This window comes from Rhipicephalus microplus, unplaced genomic scaffold, assembly GCF_043290135.1.
Source record: "Rhipicephalus microplus isolate Deutch F79 unplaced genomic scaffold, USDA_Rmic scaffold_16, whole genome shotgun sequence".
NCBI classification, from domain to species: domain Eukaryota; kingdom Metazoa; phylum Arthropoda; class Arachnida; order Ixodida; family Ixodidae; genus Rhipicephalus; species Rhipicephalus microplus.
Genome location: NW_027464589.1, coordinates 10,907,763 through 10,928,052, shown reverse-complemented (window position 1 = coordinate 10,928,052; position 20,290 = coordinate 10,907,763). Strand labels below are relative to the sequence as shown.

The 20,290-nt window shown below is 42.4% G+C and overlaps 1 protein-coding gene across 1 annotated transcript in view; it reads left to right on the top strand.

Annotated features, from left to right (window-relative positions):
- Positions 1-20,290, top strand: part of LOC119167796 (WD repeat and HMG-box DNA-binding protein 1) — a 465,682-nt gene that overhangs the window by 255,549 nt on the left and 189,843 nt on the right. Inside the window, exon 10 of the mRNA XM_075883385.1 lies at positions 2,604-2,741. Coding sequence (XP_075739500.1) covers positions 2,604-2,741 — 138 coding nt within the window. The remainder of the gene's footprint in view (positions 1-2,603; positions 2,742-20,290) is intronic.

Here is a 20,290-nt window from a genome sequence, read left to right as displayed (position 1 = left end):
AGTGCCCAGAAGGATTTGAAGAACCGCCCTGAAAACCTAGGTGTTGTGGTGGGAAAGGAAGAGCAGGTTTTTTAAGCAACCGTGGATAGCTGGAGAATGAATGAAAAACCATGGAGGGCCACTCATTGAAAGCTCTTGTTGATTTAGTTGGGGCGAAGGTCGCCAAATTATTTTACTTTGTACAGCAAAGCGTGATACAGGCACCGGCATGTTTACAGTCAATGCTGTATTTAGGATACATTCACCCTATGCGTTAATACGCTTGTGCCATATGAGATTCCTTGGCATATGAATTTAAGTGACAAACTTGAAAAAATACAGAACAGGGCATCAACGATTTTTTCTAAGCCATTACTCAAATGTGAAAGCTCTAACGATAGCAAAAATAAAGTAGGATGGGATTTATTATCATCCCGTCGCATTATAGTTGGTTAAAGCTCCTATGTCAAGCATTTCATGGTACAACTCGCATTCGAAAATGAATGTACCTATACAGTCCTCTTCGCACAATGGTAATTAAGATTTTAGAATGTCGTACCACATATACTTTTTCTATTGATTCGTTTTTTGTTAGTTTCATGACAAAATGAAATGACTTATTAAGAGAACAAAGTGTGTTGTGTGAATAAAAGCCTGTTTTCTTTGACATCGTAACCCATCTCCTGCGGCACCTTCAGGTAAAAAATGTGATGTGCATGCGGCTTTTGTTTTGTTTGTAATTTACTCTTTAGGCGTCCCTCTTCAGGTGACATATTGAGTTGTAGGTAGACACTAGAAGTTCTTGCGTGCCCAAATGAAAGTGTTTTACCATGGTGATTTTTCAAATTGGTTCGCTACGAGTCACCAAAACATGATGCGAAGAAGCAAGCTTAAATCCCTTCCCTCTCGTCTTATGTATCCATCGCCAGCCTCATTCCTTCCCTGCTCTCTTCGGCACCGGGGCTGGAGAGTCACATGATGCATACGCACTAAGCACAACATGTGTAAGCAAGGTCACGTAAAAGAGTGACATAAAAACAGGACCATTCCTTGCTGTACGTCACGCTCTAGATCTTGGGGCGCACGCGCGCGAGAAGAGCAAGTGGCATTCATTAGAAAATGAGCATGTTCCGCAACATGTAGTTTTGCAAATATAAACAGTAATGATCCGAAGGGCCCAGCGCACCACTACACTTGTCAGCTCAAAATGCCGCAGCGGAGTGAGGGGTCCTTCAGGTGTTCACCGATAGGGAATAAATTGGTCATACGCGATTAGACCTAGCATGTCTTTCTTCTGGGGTGTCAGTGACTTGGTTATTTGCTCCTGCGATGCTCTTCTCAGCCACAACAAAATGAAAGAGACCCAAGAGAGTGCCAATTGAATGGTGGACACTTGGCGCACAATGCTACACATTAAAACGAAAGACCACATATTGTGAATTGTGTGGGAAATGCATGCCTATGTTCAATCAATGGTACCTTTTTGCTATCTGAGAGCAATATCATTTTTTTGCTTCTTGCCGTACATACAAGTCACCGATGTCGTTGTTTTGGGATGTTTTGATTTTTGTAAAAAAAAAATTGTGCCTATAGTTATGATTTCGAGGGCCTAAAAAGGTGTTTTACCTGCCTGTCTTTGGCACCTAAAACACACTATTTAATGCCTAAAAATCCGGCCTTAGCTGATGACTTCTGCTTTTTGGGGCGTTCATTCTTAACTTGTTAAAATGTTCAAGATGCCCTTTCTACGTTGAAGAATACAGAATTGATCTGCTCGGCAATTCCTGAAGCTTCAACGTGCTAAGTTTTTTTTTTCATTTTAAAGAACTGACAGTAATGGAATTGAAACAAGTTCTTATTCCCCGAGAGAAAATTGTAATGGAATGGAATCGTTCATTTTGCAACACTGTTCGGTACCATGCCGCACAAAGCAATGGTCTCTGGAAATCTCTTTTTTTCATTTTCTGGCTCCGGGCACTGGAGCTCTAGTCTGTCTGGAATATGTACCTAATGAAGTTTTCTACTACTACTACTGCTGCTACTACTACTACTACTACTACTACTACTACTACTACTACTACTACTACCACTACTACTACTATTACTAGTGGCGCGGCATGGCAAAAATAAAATAACTAAGTCAACTCAACGCGCGCAACGTTTGACATGTCACCTTTCAAGGTTGACCCTGTTAGTGCCGTTTCGAGGTGCGGCCACTGGGTGGCGAGTGCCTAATTAGTATCGTCAATAGTTTATGCTTCCCCACTATAAGGAAAATACAGTGCTTTATATTGTAATGAACACTATGCTAGTGTGCCAGTAGCAGTTTTATCGAGAGTGGTCAAAAGAGGCTCTAGAATGGCGACTCGTCCACCTCTCACTGTGGCTGTGCTGCAGGTTCGGCACTAGCCTCACGATCTTTTTCTTGGCAGCCATGTGTGAGCCTATCTCGTGATGCGTCACTGATGTCTTTCTAATTATTGGGGAAATAAAGTTAATATATTCCCACTTACTGCATATTGTGGTGCTCTTACCTTGCATTCCTTATATGATCCAAGTAGCCGAAATATTTGATTTTGTGAACCGGGTCTTTTCTGCAAAGGAGCCTTTGTTTTTGCACACAGAGTCAACATGTGATCACCTGCCGTCAAATAGAGGCCCTTCTTCGTGAACCTTGTGATGGCAAGCATACCTGCCGCGCAAAGCGATACTTCGAATCTGCCTGCCACACAAGAGACACATTGCTGCTGAAACAGTTCAAGGTGAGCTTGCTGCTTAAGCAATTCAAGGTGAGCTGTTGGAATCAGCCGGAAGAGTTGCTGACTGTTCGTTAATCGAAATTTAGCTATTGTATAGTCTAGCACGCAAAATATCTTTACAGGCTCTATGTGATATAACATACACATCGCTCACCGCTTTGTAAAACTCTCACTGGCATTACCGATGAAAGTACGTATAGAAAATTGCGATAATAATCTTTTTTAATTGAAGGAACTAGTGTCCATGCCCTAGCTCATAGGTACACTTCCTGTGATAGAAATATTTTAATGATTTATTAGTAATACTAGAGACGTTCGTCGAACCCTTTGCAAATCTTGTGAGCTCATCGCTCGCATTACCTCCCTACACTTTTACAGCCAACTAGAAAAGGCTCATCAAGTCTTTGATGTTTGTGTGTCTTGGTTCTTCTTGTGAAGTATCATTCATTGACGATAGTTATAGCGCGAGAACAGAACGACGACAAAGAGAAAAGAAGAAATTGTCGTCGTTCTGTTCTCGTGCTATAACTATACTCATGTCATAACAACTAGCCCAAACTGCTACACTTCTAAGTACCATCCAAGCTGCCTGTATTGCAAGTTGAAGATTTCATTATTCGCCCATGGCTTAGTTCTATAGCCCTTGACCACAAATTATGCATGTGTGCGCCTGGTCAAGTTCACTCGTCGGCTCTGTTTTGTGTTAAAAGAGCCCCTCCTCTTGTCTTTATTTTATTCATTTATTCAGAAACTTACAGCGCCCAACTGGGCATTATTGTAGGGGGGAAACAAACAGGAAAAGATACGGGTAGTATATACAACATGAAAAGCAACAAAAACTCTGTAAGAATAAAGATAACATCAGCACTCTAAACATAAGTAATGTTATAAAAGACTAAACATCACGTTACTAAGAGATTGATACAGGTTGTACAACACGAAAAAGCAACAAAACATAATATTAAAGTAAACTTTTAAACATAAATTAACTTTATAGATACATAACCTCATAAGAAAGACAGAGTAGAAAACACAACTTGACAGAAGCTTTAAATGGTGAGCTAAAGTTCAAAATATCTCACATATGCCATGTAAAGCCTAGTTAGTTAAACAAACATTCTGCGAGGGCTTCATCAAAGGAAGTCGGCAACGACAGTACAACTTGCTTCGGGAGACAATTCCAGTCATGCGCTGTGCTCGGAAAAAAGGAATGTTTATATAGGTTGATCCGACACCTATATTCCCTAACCTTCAGGAAATGATCGACGTGGGCAAATCTATAGGTAGGATCAAGTATGTACGTGTCTTTCCTTAAGCCTGTTGCACCTATAAAAATTTTGTGGAACAGCTTCAGGCGCAAGTATTTCCACCTGTCCTGCAAAGACGGCCATCCAAGATTGTCCCGTATGTCGGAAGAGCTTTCTCTGAAATCATAGTTCGATGACAAAAATCGTGCTGCACGCTTTCGGACGCGCTCTAAGTCGTCAATACATAATTTTGTACTGAGGTCCCAAGCAGAACATCCATATTCTAATATAGTGCGAACATTTGAAAAGTAAAGAATTTCTTTTGACTTCGGAGGAGCTTGCTTGAAGTTTCATCTTAGGAAGTTGAGGACCCGACTAGCCTTCGCTGCTCCGTAATCAATATGGTCATTCCAGAAAAAGTCATTTTTGTATAAAACCCCTAAATATTTGTAGCTGAGTACAATCGTGAGGCTTTCGCCATCAAGTGAGTATTTCATATTTAAAGTGTAACGTTTTGTAGAAAACTGGACAATGTTACATTTAGAAAAGTTTAGCGTCATATTCCACGTATTGCACCATAGTAGTATCTTGTCGAAGTCACTTTGTAGTTGTACGCTGTCATTCAAAGTATTAATTTCATGGTAAAGACAACAGTCATCGGCATACAATCTGAGAGAGACGGTTTGATACTCCTTCACCTATATCATTGATAAATATCAAAAAAAAAAAGAAGAGCCCCGAGTACAGATCCCCGAGGAACACCTGACAAGACTGTTTTATGTGATGAGGTCGTTCCGTTAAGAACAATACACTGTTTTTGGTCAGTAAGGTAAGCCTCAACCCTCTGGAAAAGAGCCGTAGGAATATTAAGTGCAGACAGTTTTACAAGTGTGTGTTACCGAGATTGTGTGCTACCGAGTCAAAGGCTTTTTGGAAGTCTAAGAAAATAGAGTCCACCTGTTTGCCATTAATGATCGACAGAGTTATATCATGAGAAAACTTAATCGAGTGTCGCATGAGAGACCGCTCCTAAAACCATGCTGTGCTGGGGTGAAAAAAATTGTTTTCTTGGAGACGAGCCATTAGGTTAGAGTAAATGATATGCTCTAGTACCTTGCATGAAACATTAGTTAGTGAAATAGGTCCGTAGTTTTAACTCTGTGTGTTAATGCCGCTTTCGAATATATAGGAATTACATTTGCAGTTTTCCAGTCACATGGTAAAGCACCGGAATCAAATGAATTTTGATAGAGAATCATTAGAAAAGGGGCAAACGATGCAGCACAATTCTTTAATACATAATTCGAAATGTGATCCGGTCCGGGGGCTGACTTTACATTCACTTTTCGTAGTAGGGTTATTATTCCCTGCTCACAAAAGGATATATCACTCATTTGTGGTAAGTTCAAAACAGTTTTCAGGCCACTGGCCTAAAAATCAAATGATAGAGATTCCTGTTTACATAAGGAAAATTGCCTACATAAGGACACAATAGACGACTATTGAAACTTCCCCAGGATCTCTAATTAGAAGTGGTGACATTGTACAGCGGAGCGAAAAATCGTTATAGAAAAGAGAGCAACACCAAGTTCTTGGGCGCTATGCAGCATCGGCCGAGCTTGGCGAAAGTAAGGATCTTTCTGAGCTCTGGCGACGCCCCGATTTAAATGTTCCGATAGTCAAAAAAGGAAAATCCACCCCTCAGCGCACTGCGTTTTATTGGCTAAAATGGAACCCGGCATCGCGTCAAGGATGGTTGGCAAAGTTGGATGGTGTTTTCAAACCAGAGGAGTCTTCCATTTGTTTGCTGGCCCGTGCACTGAGTGCCGAAGTTCACCCATACAATAAAGGTGTCAGTAGCTTTTTTATGGTACCTTTTAAAAGCAGGAATGTTTTCATTTTGATGCTTTTAATGCATGCACTAAGTCAACTTTAGAATAATCAGCGCGGTGGCCTCTGAGATTTGTTCTGGCCAAGTCACTCACAACACCGCAAAATACCTAAATCTTAGGCCACGTGTTAATCATCATGGTCAGCCTGTACATTCTAGCGAGCTGCACGGCCGGTGCGCGTTTTCTTTGTTATCATCGTCCGCTATTATTTGAGTGTATGCGGCCGGCAAATTACCTATTTGGCTGTGCGAAAAACTTGGCTAGTAAGGCCAGGACATGCTATGACCTTGTGTTAAGCCAAATAGGGGTAAGACCGAAGTAGTTACGTGACATCTTATAAGACTATAGTATTTAAACCAGGTAAAACTAGAACCGTGCTAATTAAAGCATGCTGGTAGAGCGCTAACTGTCGTGTGCGTTTTTGGGTGGATGAAGAAGTGATTGTATGAGTGTTTGCGTGAGTCAAAGTTGCGCTTATTTTCTTACAAAATGAAAAATAACCAACCAGCGCAACAAGTTTTATCGCACCAACTAAACATTGCTAATAAATATGCCGTTCATGATGAACAACTTAAGTAAAATCCCGCTAACTTGATGTTACTTATACATTTACTATAAGGTTCCTGCTGATAAGAATTATGTTAAACAGTTTTATACTAACGATGGTCTTGCTTATTACACCAGGCATAATTATTGCTTTTTTAGTTGAAACCATATCAATGAGAACGAAAGCGTTCAGCGCAATGTTCATGAAAACCTAGATAGCTAGCATATTTATTAAAAAGCTGATGCCGCCTTCACTGCGAAGTAGGTCAAGCAGATGAGTTGACGACCGAGTTTAAAAGCTGGAAGAAGCGTGGTTATCACAAGCTCCTCTTCTGAGAAGCTCGAGCCTTTTTGGGTGGCACCGCAGTTGAATCTAAACTTCACAATAGGATTGTGAAAAGCTGGGACGGCTGCTTCACATATACATACTAGAAAAAAAACCACCGAAACTCTGGACAAGGATGCAAAACAGACTCATTCATTCGCCAACAGCCTTTCAAATTATGATGGTTCAGCTAACTGGGAGCGCGGGGGTAAACACAGACACAAAGCAAAGAAGAGGCACACAGCGCGAGCGCTCGTGCTGTGTGCCTCTTCTTTGTTTTGTGTCTGTGTTTAACCCTGCGCTCCCAGTTTGCTGAACCATCATGAATTACCAACTAGCCCACCTTTCCATTCTATTGCAATCCTTTGGACTTAGAACCGCGTTATTGTCGGATTCATGTATATCCAATCCCCTTCCAACGCGTGCGCAACCACTACACATCGACGCCGATCACTTGCCCGAATAAAGCCACTGCGTGTGCAAAGGCCGCCATGCTTTGACTATATGTGTGACCCAGAAATAATTACCAGAGCAAAAGCGAAAATAATTTAGAACCAAGGAAGGCATCAACGGTTGATGGGGGAGAAGCAAGCTTCTCTGGCTATACCATACCTAGTGGAACCCCTGAACCCTATGATATGAGTGTGTTTACAGACGGCGTCCACCCTTGGGAAAGAAAAGACTCACACGATGACTGCATTATACGATAACTGCAAGCGGCTCATCCAGGAGAAGGACGATGCACAACGTCAAATTGTCGAACTTGGGAGCGGCGTAGAACAGGCATCATCGCTAGACGCCGAGATGACTGAGTTGCGAATAAAGATGATAGCTGCTTGCAGCTATCGTATAATGCAGTCATCGGGTTGGCTTTTTTTTCTTTCGAAAGGGTGGACGCCGTCTGTACAAACGCACTCGAATTAAAGCGATCAGGGGTTCCACTCGGTATAATATAGACAGAGAAGCTTGATGTTTCCCCACCATCAACCGTTGATGGCTTCCTTGGTTCCGGCTTCTTCGCGCTTTTGTTCTTAGTAATTTTTTCTGGGTCACACACAGTCGAGGCATGGCAGCCTTTGCACTTCGAGCACGAGATTTTCCGCTTGCAGTCGCGTGCCCTGTGGCTTTTCGTGGTACATTGGAAGCACAGTTTATCACCCGACAGCACTTCCTTCTTTTGCGTCAGGGACATGTCGGTAGGGCACGCTTCCATGGTGTGCTGCTGCTTAGATGAACAGAGCACACAAATTTCATAATGCTGAGAATTGAGAGTCGAGTTTGTGTGGAGAACAGATGATGTAGGCTTCTTCCAAAGGCGACTACTCGCTGGATGGGTCGCCACATGGTGTGCCCCGCTGTCCCGTCTGCTCTCTTTGTGATCACGTTTTTCCAAGCTCTCCAGTTCAATTGAAAGGAAAGTCAGGAGACCATTAAACCCTGAAGGATCAGCAGAATGGTTCGTAGTCCCTTGTGTAGTACAGGTACAGTAATATATTACCATGACGTCTCGGGGCATTGCTCCAAGTATGATGTCGCAGAGCATCGACGAATATGAAGCCCGCTGCGTACCCAGCGACTCCAGCCCTCGTATGTTGACGAGCACTTGGTAATAGTTGAGGGTTTTGTGCCACCGAATGTAAGAACATGGGTCAGATGACATGATCTTGCGAAATATTCTTGTTCCTGGCACATCTTGTCACCAAAGCGCTTTTGTATTCGCAAGTCTCGTAGACTATCATGCCGCTCCACAGCTGCCAGCGTAACTTTTTCAAAAAGTATTGGAGTAGCGGTAGGGCAGCAGCATTCATAGCATGTGCATGTACGTCTTGGCTGTCGTTAGGCTTTCACTAGGGCATTTCTGTTGTAGTTAATGGACGCGAAAGGTCACTGCAGTCGTTGCACAGTCTTGGTTTGCGAAAAGAGTATGCGTTTTTTAGACTGAGCGAAGTAACAACTGAGATGGTAACAACTGCGTTCATCTCTACCTGTGAGTACATTTCGTGCCTCATTTTGCGCGAGAAACGCGGGCACGTTTTGATCTGCTTGCCATTAGGCACTGACCTTCCGAATTGTTGCTATCGCGTTCATTGCTTCACCTTTGCAGTAAAGTTGTGAGGTTTTTCAAAAATGCATGAAAAATATCGGCTACTGACCTTTACGCCATAACAAGTGATGTTTTTTTTTTTTCTAACTCAGGACATCTTCGAGGCATCGTATTCAAGTTTCTGAAGCGTCTAAGTCGCGCATAATATGCGACTGCGAGAAGAATAAAGCCATCGCAAAGCAATAAAAAAAAAAAACACTGCAGGCCGCATATGTGCTGAGCGATTCCGACCTTAACCGATACTCTCTATAGGCGCCATATTGAACCACCCTGTGCGCCCCCTATAGGCGATGAAACTTGTGAATAGCTTGTCTACAACGTCCTTATAACAAGCATCCGTCGTTGGAAGACCAATCACCGCTGAAGCAGCGTCTCCTTTCAAAAACTGCCGCAAATAATGGAGCCTCTGAGTCGTTGTCAGGGTGGCGATGCTATGGACAAGCCGGGCGAACTGCTCTCAGAACGGCGTTCATTTACATACATCCCCAGAGCAGGGCACAATCGTTAGCTTTCGTAGGTTGGCTCCCGTCCTATCAGATGGTGCAGCGATCGTATGTGTAGCCGTCACCGATCCATCTTCTATTTGTGCGCTTGAAATGCGTGTCCGCCTGCTTAGAAGCTCGGCCAGGGTTTGTGTTGAGTTGTCCTCGTATTCGAGTATTGCTTTAAACTCAGCTTAGAAGTCCTTGTCCGAGATGATACTTCCCAATTCAAAGTTGCCCTTGTTCAGCTCCTAATTATTTATCTTTAGACCCTCGTATATTAAATCGAGCTGCTCATGCATCGCGGAGTCTTTTTGGGGTAGGACACTTGCCTCATTGTGGATCTGGTGGTTCAAGACTCGTCGCGATGTCCGCTTTGCCTTAATCTTCTTGATATATTCTAGGCCACTCGTAGCCGTCCGTCGGTTGGTCATCTCCATCTCGATCGGCACAAAAATGCGGGTGATATGGCGTAGAGCAGCCTTCGAAAAACTCGTTTCCGTCAAAGTATAGTTAAAGGATACTTTATTTACAGGCATAAGGCAATGGAGACCCGGCTACAACTTGGAGCACCCCGTTCCTACACTAATGTTTATTTGTTTGTTTCTCTAGCTTAATGGCACGTACCCACTTTAGGGGATTAGTCAACAATGCAACCTTGAGACAGGTTGACGTTGCTTTTAAGCTATGAAACTGAAAACCAAAAATAAAGAAATAAATGGCAATAATACGTAAAATATTCAACTTAAGTACAAGTATTATGCTTTTGAGCTTGTACTCCAAGCTGCCGTATTAGCCTAATGTAAACAAATTTTGAAAACTTAGGTGTTAACCTAATCATATGACGAATAGTTTTACAAATCACATTAAAATGGTACATGTTGAGTAGTTTTACTGAAATTGCACACGACATCAAAGGCCTCCCTGTGGCAATATCCCAAGCCTAAGGCACCGAAGCTTAAAATATTTTCTTCCGATAAGGTCAAGCGTACTTTTGCAAGAGGAGTAATTAAAAGTCGAGGTTAAACGCGAGAGTATCTTGAACATGAGTAATGTGCAATATTTTTAAGTTCTCTGCAAAATTTGCAAAGGCGTCATGAGACCAACCCTGTGCCAGTAAAAGTTTAATGGTTGGACACCATGTCAAAATCTCGTGATCCACACTTCTAATTGTCGAGAGTGGCTCCACTGCGATTTCCATGGCTAATCTACTTGATAATATTCCGACCACGTGGTTATTGCTTCCAACCTATCTGTGTGAATAGTTAATCTTGTAAATATGATTACAGTGAAGTATTCTAACACCGGGAGAACCTGGACTATTGGAAGAGCTAGCGATGAGCGGGCTAAGGCATCGGCCATTTCATTCATTTTTACCCCACAATGACCTGAGGCCCATACTACCGTATTTACTCGATTCTACCGCGCCCTCGATTGTAACGCGCACCCGATTTCCACCGCGAAAAAAAAAAAACGTAAGACATCGATTGCAACGCGCACCCATTTTTCTCGCTGGCCCGCACGATCACACCACTCGAAAAAACGACTCTTTTCGGGAGCGTCTTCTATTTAAATATGAGGCACGGGCGAAGCTTGTGCCCATCTGACGTGTGACAGAGCATTGCCGTCACTGTAGTTTTACCGTGCACCAATGTCAGCACGCGAACTTGCTTCGCCCCCTTCTTCTCGACGGTTGTGGTGCCAGGCATGTCGAAGTAAAGAGGCGTCTGACCAGCATTCCCGATTTGCCCAAGCAAGTAGCCGTTGTTGCGCCGCAAGTTTAGGACAAACCTCTGAAAACTGTGAAGCTTTTCATCGTACTCCACTACAAAACTTTTCGCATATGCATGTTCCCCTTCGGAGGGAAAAGCCTTTCCTCTTCATAAAGTTAGTTAGCCAGCACCTGCTCGCTTTCACTGGCTCCGCATTAGACCTTTTTCTAAGACTAATTGCATAGCCCGCACTTGGAGCAGTTCTGTCGTCACGGGCCGCTGTGCCGCTCGCAGCTGAAGCACATACGCGCCGAGCAGTTCTTTATTTGCGGAAACCGACCTTGCTGTGGTCCACTGAAGCCTTTGCGTGAAGCTTTGCTGTCGACAATCTTCTGCTTTTGTTTCCGCCGGTCCCGCACGCACGTTTCGGGAACTCCGAACGACCGCGATGCGGCCCGATTTCCGTCTGTTTTTGCACACGTGATGACTTTTCTTTTAAAAGCTGCATCGTGGTGTACTCGAGTTTTTGGAGTCAGCCCTTTCACGCCGTCGATGCTAATGCACTACTAGATGACGAACTCCTCAGCACACGTATGAAGTGCCGCACATGAGAAACACATAGGCAGCAAAGGCCGACGCGCCATGCCGACGCACGTAGAGGGCGGCCATTTTGGATTTGCCGATGGCAATAGATTGACCGTAATTTTTTGTTCGTACTCGATTCTAACGCCCATGCGACTTATGAACTTGCTTTACCGGAAAAAAGGTGCGCGTTAGATTCGAGTAATTACGGTAATTTCAAGTACTTCAGCTGAGATGGGACCAAACATTGTGACGTCATGGTGGCACGAGAGGTGTGAGAAGTTGTAAGAGCAGTGCATACCGTAAGCGAACCAGTGATTGTTACTGCCCTGTTCTCTTTCATCGCAAGTTTTCGCAGTGCCATGATGACTGCCGTTAGCTCTGCCCCAAAAACCGGAGTGAAGTCGGGTAGCCTCACGGCAAATGACCAGCCAAGCTATTGGGAGACTATTCCTACGCCTACCCTTTCCTCATTGACAGAAGCATCTGTAGTTATTATGTTACGTGTCTGTGTTTGCTCTAGGAAATCTGCTAATCTGTTCTCTAAGAATTTGCGGGATTGAAATTTAGATTGTAGAAGAAAGATCTCATCATATTCTATACTTATAATCTGGTCTGAATTTTCAGATGTAATTACCTGACTAATGGTCACATCTATACTTGTCAGTTTATTTTGTACATAGATTATCTGCGGTGTATGAAAACGAGGCCAATGAGCGAGAAAGAACAAATCTGGGCCACTGATAAAAACATATTCAGCTCTTCTCACTAGTAAGCTATAAAGTTTTAGAAATGTCTGTACTGTTAGTTTGAATCGACAGAGCAATGTAGGCTGATGTTCTTCCTGATCAATAACATTAATTGCTGCAAACCTAGAAAGCCCCAGAGACAAGCGCAAAGCTTCCCGCTCTAAGAGAACCGACGGCTTTGTTTTGTACGCAAGTCCTCCTGAAAACGAGACACATCCGAATTATAATATTGGGCGCATATACATTTTGTATCAAATTACTATGGTGTCTCTACGTACGCCAAATTAGCGATTACTCATTCTTCACAGTAAGCCTAAAGCCCGTTGAGCCTTAGCCGCAATTTATTCTATATATTGACTCCAGTTAAGTTTTTCATTGTGCAATATGCCGAAATTTTCAGGGAGTCTACTTGCAGAAAGGGTTCCTGGTTATATGCAAAGGCCATTGAAATGAAACCGGCTTTGAGAAACGCCATGAGAGCGCTCCTACTTACTATTAAAGCCATTGAAATTGACGGCAGCCATCTTTCTAGCATGTTCAAGTATATTTGTAATTTTTGCTGCAGAGCATAAATACCATTGTCAGAAGAAAAGCAGGCTACTTCGTCAGCATACACATACACATAGATATCTTGGCAGGTCGGCATGGAGATCTTGTACATCAAATAAAAGAGATGATAGAACTTCTCCTTGGGGAACTCTGCGACTCTGTTTGTATCTAGATGACGAGCATCCATCCTTGACACAATAAAATTCCCGTGAGATCAAACATCCTGCTAACCACGCCATCGTCTACTGTGGGAAGTTTAGTCTACAGTGTGTTCAACAAAATCGAACCTTCAACGCTATCATAGGCTTTTGCAATGTCAAGACTTACTAGCGCCGCATATTGTCTCCTTTTTTTAACAAGCTCTGTTCGGCTCTTTAAGTGTGCATGGGCACACCACATTGATCATTGTGATGTAAAGCCAATTTGTTGAGGTTTTAGTGCTTACTTGCCTTCTATCCAACTAGTGATGTTGCTGTGCGAAACCCTTTCTATGAGTTTGACCATGTTGGAAATCAAGGATATAGGTCTTATATCTTCTATGGTGAAGCCTGATCCCTGCTTCTTAGGTATTGGAATTACCTTCACTCTTTTTCAATCATAAGGCATCCATCCATGATATAGAGTATAATTTGTAAGATTAGGAATTTCACAAAAAGATATCTTACATAAGATTTGGATCATAGGCACTGTAATTCGATCTGGGCTTGAAGCTGAAAGGGGTAACTGCATTATCATGCAGGATAGTTCCGACATTGTAACTTCCTCAAAATCAGCCTGGTTTGTACGATTCTGGAACATGATAGGTACAGTTTATGTAAATCTACCCTCTAAGCCTTTCGCGTATAAATCTGAAGTTTTAGTCATTTGTGCTGACAATAGAAGTTCATAATCTGAATTTACTGGTGATGGCAGGATTTTCCTTCTTCTCATTAATCGAAAAAGAGCTCTCCTATTTTTTGGTTTTGATAGGAAGTCATAATGTCAGCGATCGTATTCCTCTTTTCCTTTAGCGACTGTGGGTTTAAAATTAGCTGTTATAAATTTATAAACAGACAAGTTTTTAGGAGACTGATTGTGAATGAGCTGCTTCCAAGCTGCTTGGCGACGGCGGGGATCTCGTGTGCAATCTTCATTCCACCAAGCACTAGGGGACGCCCTTTTGGCCGAGTCAACAGTGAATTCAGGTCGTTTATAGACTCCTTTCACAATTGCGTTTAAACTTATCGCTTTGCAATCCTTACACTCGTCGGAGGGAGAGAGCTGTTTCCAAGCTGCTTGGCGACGGCGGGGATCTCGTGTGCAATCTTCATTCCACCAAGCACTAGGGGACGCCCTTTTGGCCGAGTCAACAGTGAATTCAGGTCGTTTATAGACTCCTTTAACAATTGCGTTTAAATTTATCGCTTTGCAATCGTTACTCTCATCGGAGGAAGGAGATAAATGTGAAGTGAGGTTATCTCTATTTTTTTGTAATTCACAAAGACTCTGACTTGAGCGCCAGGTGGGGTTCTCGGGCAAGAAATTTCAAAACTTGTAAGAAAATGATATATATTCTTAGTACAGTCTAGCGCTGACCAGGACGAGCTAGAAATACTCGAACTTATGAAACCTAAATATAAAGCTGATTGATATCAATTCCGGAGAAATGTGGATATCCTGGTGTTTAAGCACGATAGATTATTATGTGTTGCCAACTCCCACAAACCTTTACCACAATGATCAGTTTTAAAACCCCAAAAAACGTGATGAGAGTTAAAATCACTGACTGCAATTTGGTCCTTACACCAAGATCTGATTGCCATATTCAATCGTCTAGTGTCCTGTACAACGTTAGGAAAGTATATATTAATTATAGAGAAAGGTTGGCAACTGGGAACTGGGTCATCTATTGCAAAAATTTCACATTTTGGGAGCATATACTTAGGAGATTTTCGCCTTTAAACTGATTCTGTTGAAGATCAAAAATGCTACTCCTTCATTTCTGGACGTGTGGTCTGGCTTAATCGAACGGTAACTGAATAACAAAACGGTTTATTTACAGAGAGCCTTGTCTCATACAGTGCAGTTACATCTGTGGTAAATTATGAAGAAAAATATACTTAATCAAATATTGAAGAGTGAATCGATCTATAATGCAATTGTAGAATCTCAGGTGACCCTATTTTTCCACAAAAACTGTCTCCGCGACTGCCTTATTCAGAACGGTTTCTTTTAAGAGACTTGTCTTTGAGAGACTTGTCTTGTCCTTCAGGTATTTTTTTGTTTTTGCAAGCTTTGATTAGGTTGTTTTCTTAGAAAGCGGAGACCTAGTGCGTCTCAGTGATCTAGGGTTGAAATGCATGTCATCAGACTCCTCAGTTTCGTCATTTACATGGTTTCTTTAGCTCTGTTTCTCATCTAGAGGTGGTCCTGCGTGGCCAAAGACAGTGTGGTTGCACTTTTTTCTTCATTATTCAGTTGGAAACTCTGCAATCTGTGAGATTGTATTATTCGATGGCTTTTCAAGTATATTAGCCATTTGGTTCGCCAGAATTTGAGATATAGCCTCACAAATGTTCAAAGCAAGTTGCTTCATACCTTTTTCATTGTTCTTTCGACCACTTCCGCTATGGATTGGGACAAAGATGCATCCGCCGATGTAGTATGACGGGCTGCTCCTCCTGCATAATCCTGACTTCTAGCTGTTTTTCCTGACTTCTAGCTTATTTCACAAGTTTCTCGTCAGGAATACAATGTAAGTGGCAATAAAATGAGCACAAATTAGAATATTCACGCCTGAATAATGCAGATATATAAAAATTAAGAATAATGTATAGATTTACCACGTGTTGAAGGAGTTAATTTCACTCACGCCTTGATTTTAGCCACCAAGCAGTTATTCTCCTCCCTGGGTATTTCTACCCATTCAAAATCTATTTTGCCTTCATGTCCCTAAATCGCAATGCTTTCGAAAATTCCGTGCCATTATCTTGGACTACAGGGTTAAGCCCTTTAAAGAACATTTTGAAATGTTCAGCCGTTTTCTCCTCCTCTCTATACGCACTATACAACGTATCTGTGCCTTCGTATTTGTGTTGGTATGCCTTGGTCCGCAATACTCACGACACGGTGGCACCGCAGAAGCCATGTCACCTCTAACTCGTCTTCTGTTCCTCAAATAGATGCTGCTGATCTGCGCATCCCGCCATAACGTATCCAACACGTGTATCACAGGACCGGATCTCGATAAGACCATCCTCGACTGAGAAGTGCCTGTCAGCGACAGCATTGCCACCAGATACTACAGAAGTATGACGGCTACGCCGTCCAATCCTATAAAGGCAGCAGACTCACCAGCCTGCATCAGTGGGCACGGTGGCACCGCAGAAGCCATATCACCTGTAACTCGTCTTCTGTTCCTTGAACAGGTGCTGTTAATCTGCGCATCCCGCCATAACGTATGCAACACGTGTATCGCCGGACCGGATCCTGATAGGACCATCCTCGACTGGGAAGTGCCTGTCAGCGACGGCATCGCCGCCAGATACTACGGAAGAATGACAGGAACGTCGTCCAGTCCTATAAAGGCAGCGGACTCACCAGCCTGCATCAGTGGGCACGGTGGCACTGCAGAAGCCATGTCACCTGTAACTCATCTTCTGTTCCTTGAACAGGTTGGTTTCTATTCGTACTATGGTTACAAGAACGATAATCGCTTCATTGTAGTGCTGCTGTGCCCGAAAGTGCTTTATTTGTCATTCGCTTCTTTGTGTATGTTGCTATCTGGTGACATCGAAACCAAACCAGGTCCTAACACGCCAGCGCTCTTGAAAGAACTGCTTGAAGGGCAACAGGCTATCAAAACTGATTTAGCCTGGTTAGGCGAAAGAATAAAACAAGTTGAGAAAGTGGTACAGGTTGTCAAGAACCAAGGCAAATTGATAGCGGAATTGAATAACACAAACAAAACCCTGAACGCGACTATACAAACGCTGCACAATAGGCTTGTTTCACTTGAAGACAGAAGCCGATAAAATAACCTTATGGTTTTCGAAATTCCGGAGAGCGAAATAAAAACAACGGAGGAACTAACTACAAAGGTGGTTAGCGATTTATTTGATAAACAGCTAAACGTAACCGTGCACACAGTTGAACGAATACAAAGGATTGGGAGGTGGCAGACCAAGCCGCGTCCTGTTATTCTGAAGATTCCAGAGAAAAATCAAAAGTATATAAAAACTGTAAGAAACTGAAGCGAACTTGTATATCTATTGCTGATGACTACAGCAGGGAAACAGTTGCCAAACGCAAGCTTCTCTGGAATTTTGCGCAGGATGAACGAAAACGAGGACAGCATGTACGTCTTGATTATGATAAACTCTTCATTAATGCTGATATGATCACTTGGGACGACGAAAAAAATCGTCGAGTCAAAATCAGGCATAATAACAACGCGCTGTCAGCGGCAAGCCAGGATTGAACAAAATGAAGAGAGCAACAGGAATTCCGGATAGTCAACTTTAATGCTAGAAGTATTGTCAAGAAGACCGCAGACTTATAACGTATTTTAGTCAATTATGATCCTCATGTAGTTACAGTCACGGAGACGTGGTTACATTCAGAGATTCAAGTTAATGAGATCATACCTCCCGGATACAAGATAGTGCGTCGGGATCGACAGTCTCGAGGAGGCAGCGTTGCAATAATAATGAAGGAAGATATTGAATTCAAAACACTAGGCGGTATTGCGGGGCACGAAAGTGTTTGGTGTGAAATGCATATTGGAACGTCACTAGTCCTTCTCGGTACCATTTACCGACCGCCAAACTCACCTCTCTCATTCTTAGAGTTGATACAGAGATACATAGAAACAAACAAAAGACGCAACTGCCGGCTGCTCCTAACCGGCGACTTCAAATTACCTGCAATTAACTGGGACACGCTCACAGCAGAGTATCGGGAACAGGCACACTGCGATTTACTCCTAGAAATTGCGTTCACCTATGACCTTTCACAAGTTGTTCGCCAAAGTACGCGAAAATCGGGGGAAAGTCCGTCTATTTTGGATCTGGTATTCCTTGACGGGCGCTTCGAGCAGTTCAAAGTGTCACTTGATAAGGGTATCTCAGACCATGAAGCTGTCTTTGCCAAAATAACACATAATGAAAGAATGTCAAAACATAAAGAAGCGATTACGAATGTTCCCAACTTTTTTTAGGCTGATGACACAAGTATCATTGACTACTTGTCATTTGCACTGGATAGATTTGATTCTCAAGGTGACGTCAATGCCATGTGGGAATCTTTCAAAGATATTATCTTTCACTGTATCAAAAATTTTGTACCGTTTCGGAAAAGAAGGAAAGCTAAGCGGAACTTTTAGATAAGCACAGAAATAATCCAACTGAAGCGTAGAATAAGTCACCAGAGACGCAAAGTAACAAAAGACTGCGCAAAAATAACTGAATTGTCTGCACAACTGCGTTCCATGATTACAGAAGCCAAAAATAGATATTTCAAAGAAACACTGACAGAGTTCATGACAAAGTCTCCTGATAAATTTTGACATCACATGTCGAAAAACTATGAGTCACTTAGCATTGTAGTGGATAACACAGTGGTTACTGATCCTGTAGTAATCGCTCCTTCATACAACGAATTCTTTCAGTCGGTGTTTTCTAGTCCATCACAATCCGGTGTTGAATCTGCTCCCTCTCTATTGCTTCGCTCGGAAAAAATGCCAGATGTTGAAGTCTCTTATGAGGGAATTCTGGTCCAACTACAGAATATTGACGTAAAAAAGTCAGTAGGCCCTGATAAATTACCGAATGCGTTTCTACACAGGTATGCGGAATGAGTTGCTCATTACTTAAAGATTGTATTTGACACATCACTCGCAGATTGCCGAATCCCTGATGATTAGCTTATGGCAAAGGTTATACCTGTGCACAAATCTGGTGATAAGCAATTCATTCAAAACTATCGTCCAATATCGCTGACCTGCGTTTGCTGCAAGCTCCTAGAACACGTTGTAGCAAAGTCAATTTACACGTATATTGAAAATGACAACAAATTTTTTCCCAACCAACATGGATTCTGACAGCGCCTTTCCACAGCAACACAGCTTCTTGACACAATTAATGACTTTGCCCTGACGTTAAACAAAAAAAAAACAGATAGATGTCATCTGTCTTGATCTGTCGAAAGCATTCGACAGAGTGCTACATGCAGAACTGCTTCTGAAACTGACATGTATAGGAATAAACGAACAAATAGTAAAATGGATAACCGCGTACCTTCGGGGCAGAACGCAGTATATAGAAGTAGAACACATTAAATCAAAACCGTTGAACGTAATGTCAAGTGTTCCCCAGGGGTCTGTGTTAGGCCCAGTGCTATTCCTAGTCTATATTAATGATATCGCCTCTGAAATTCACGAAAGGATCACTGTCCGGCTTTTCGCTGATGATTGTCTACTGTACAAAGAAATTGATAGCCCGGTTGATCAGGAGTTACTCAGTGACGCTCTTAGGACAGTAGAAGAATGGTGCGACAAGTGAAAAATGAAAATAAATGAGAATAAAACTGTTTTATTGCACGTAACAAATAAAGTAAATAACATCTTCTACTTTAATTACACAGTGAATTCCTTGGTGCTTTCTACGGTTGACGTACTGAAATACTTAGGCGTAAATATATCTACGAATTTAAGCTGGTCTTACCATGTTAACAAAATATGCGAATCTGCGGAAAAGAAGCTCTGGTTCTTGTGACAAAAACTGCAATTAGTCTCACAGTCAGTAAAACTAACAGCTCATTTGACATACGTTCGGTCCACGCTAAAGTATGCCAGTATAATCTGGGACCCTCATCAGTCAGGGTTAATTCAGAGACAGGAAAGAGCTCAACGACGAGCAGCAAGGTTTATTCTAGACGATACTCTTGTACAGATTCCGTCACCGAAATGCTCGGTTTGCTAAACTTGCCCACGCTTGCTAAACGCAGGCGCATAGCAAGACTTAAATTTTTACCCTTCTCTAAAAACTAATTCATCATTAACAGCAGTCAGTACTTGATAGCACGACAAGATAGAGCATTGCAAAGAATCAATCAAAGATGGTACTTTCGAAATACCTCAGATGCACATTAACAGTTACGCGTTTTCTTTCTTCCCAAGAACCATCAAAGAATGGAATCAATTGCCACTACAATCGCGACAAAGTAATAGTGTAGAACAGTTTGAAAATAACCTAGTAGGTCATTAAAGACGCACGCCTTTACGCATGCTGTCTATTTAGTGGTTGTCCGAGTTCAGTTGTTGCATTGTGTTGTTAGCTTTGTATTGTTTGATCGGTGTATGTACAATTTATTTCGCATGTACTGCT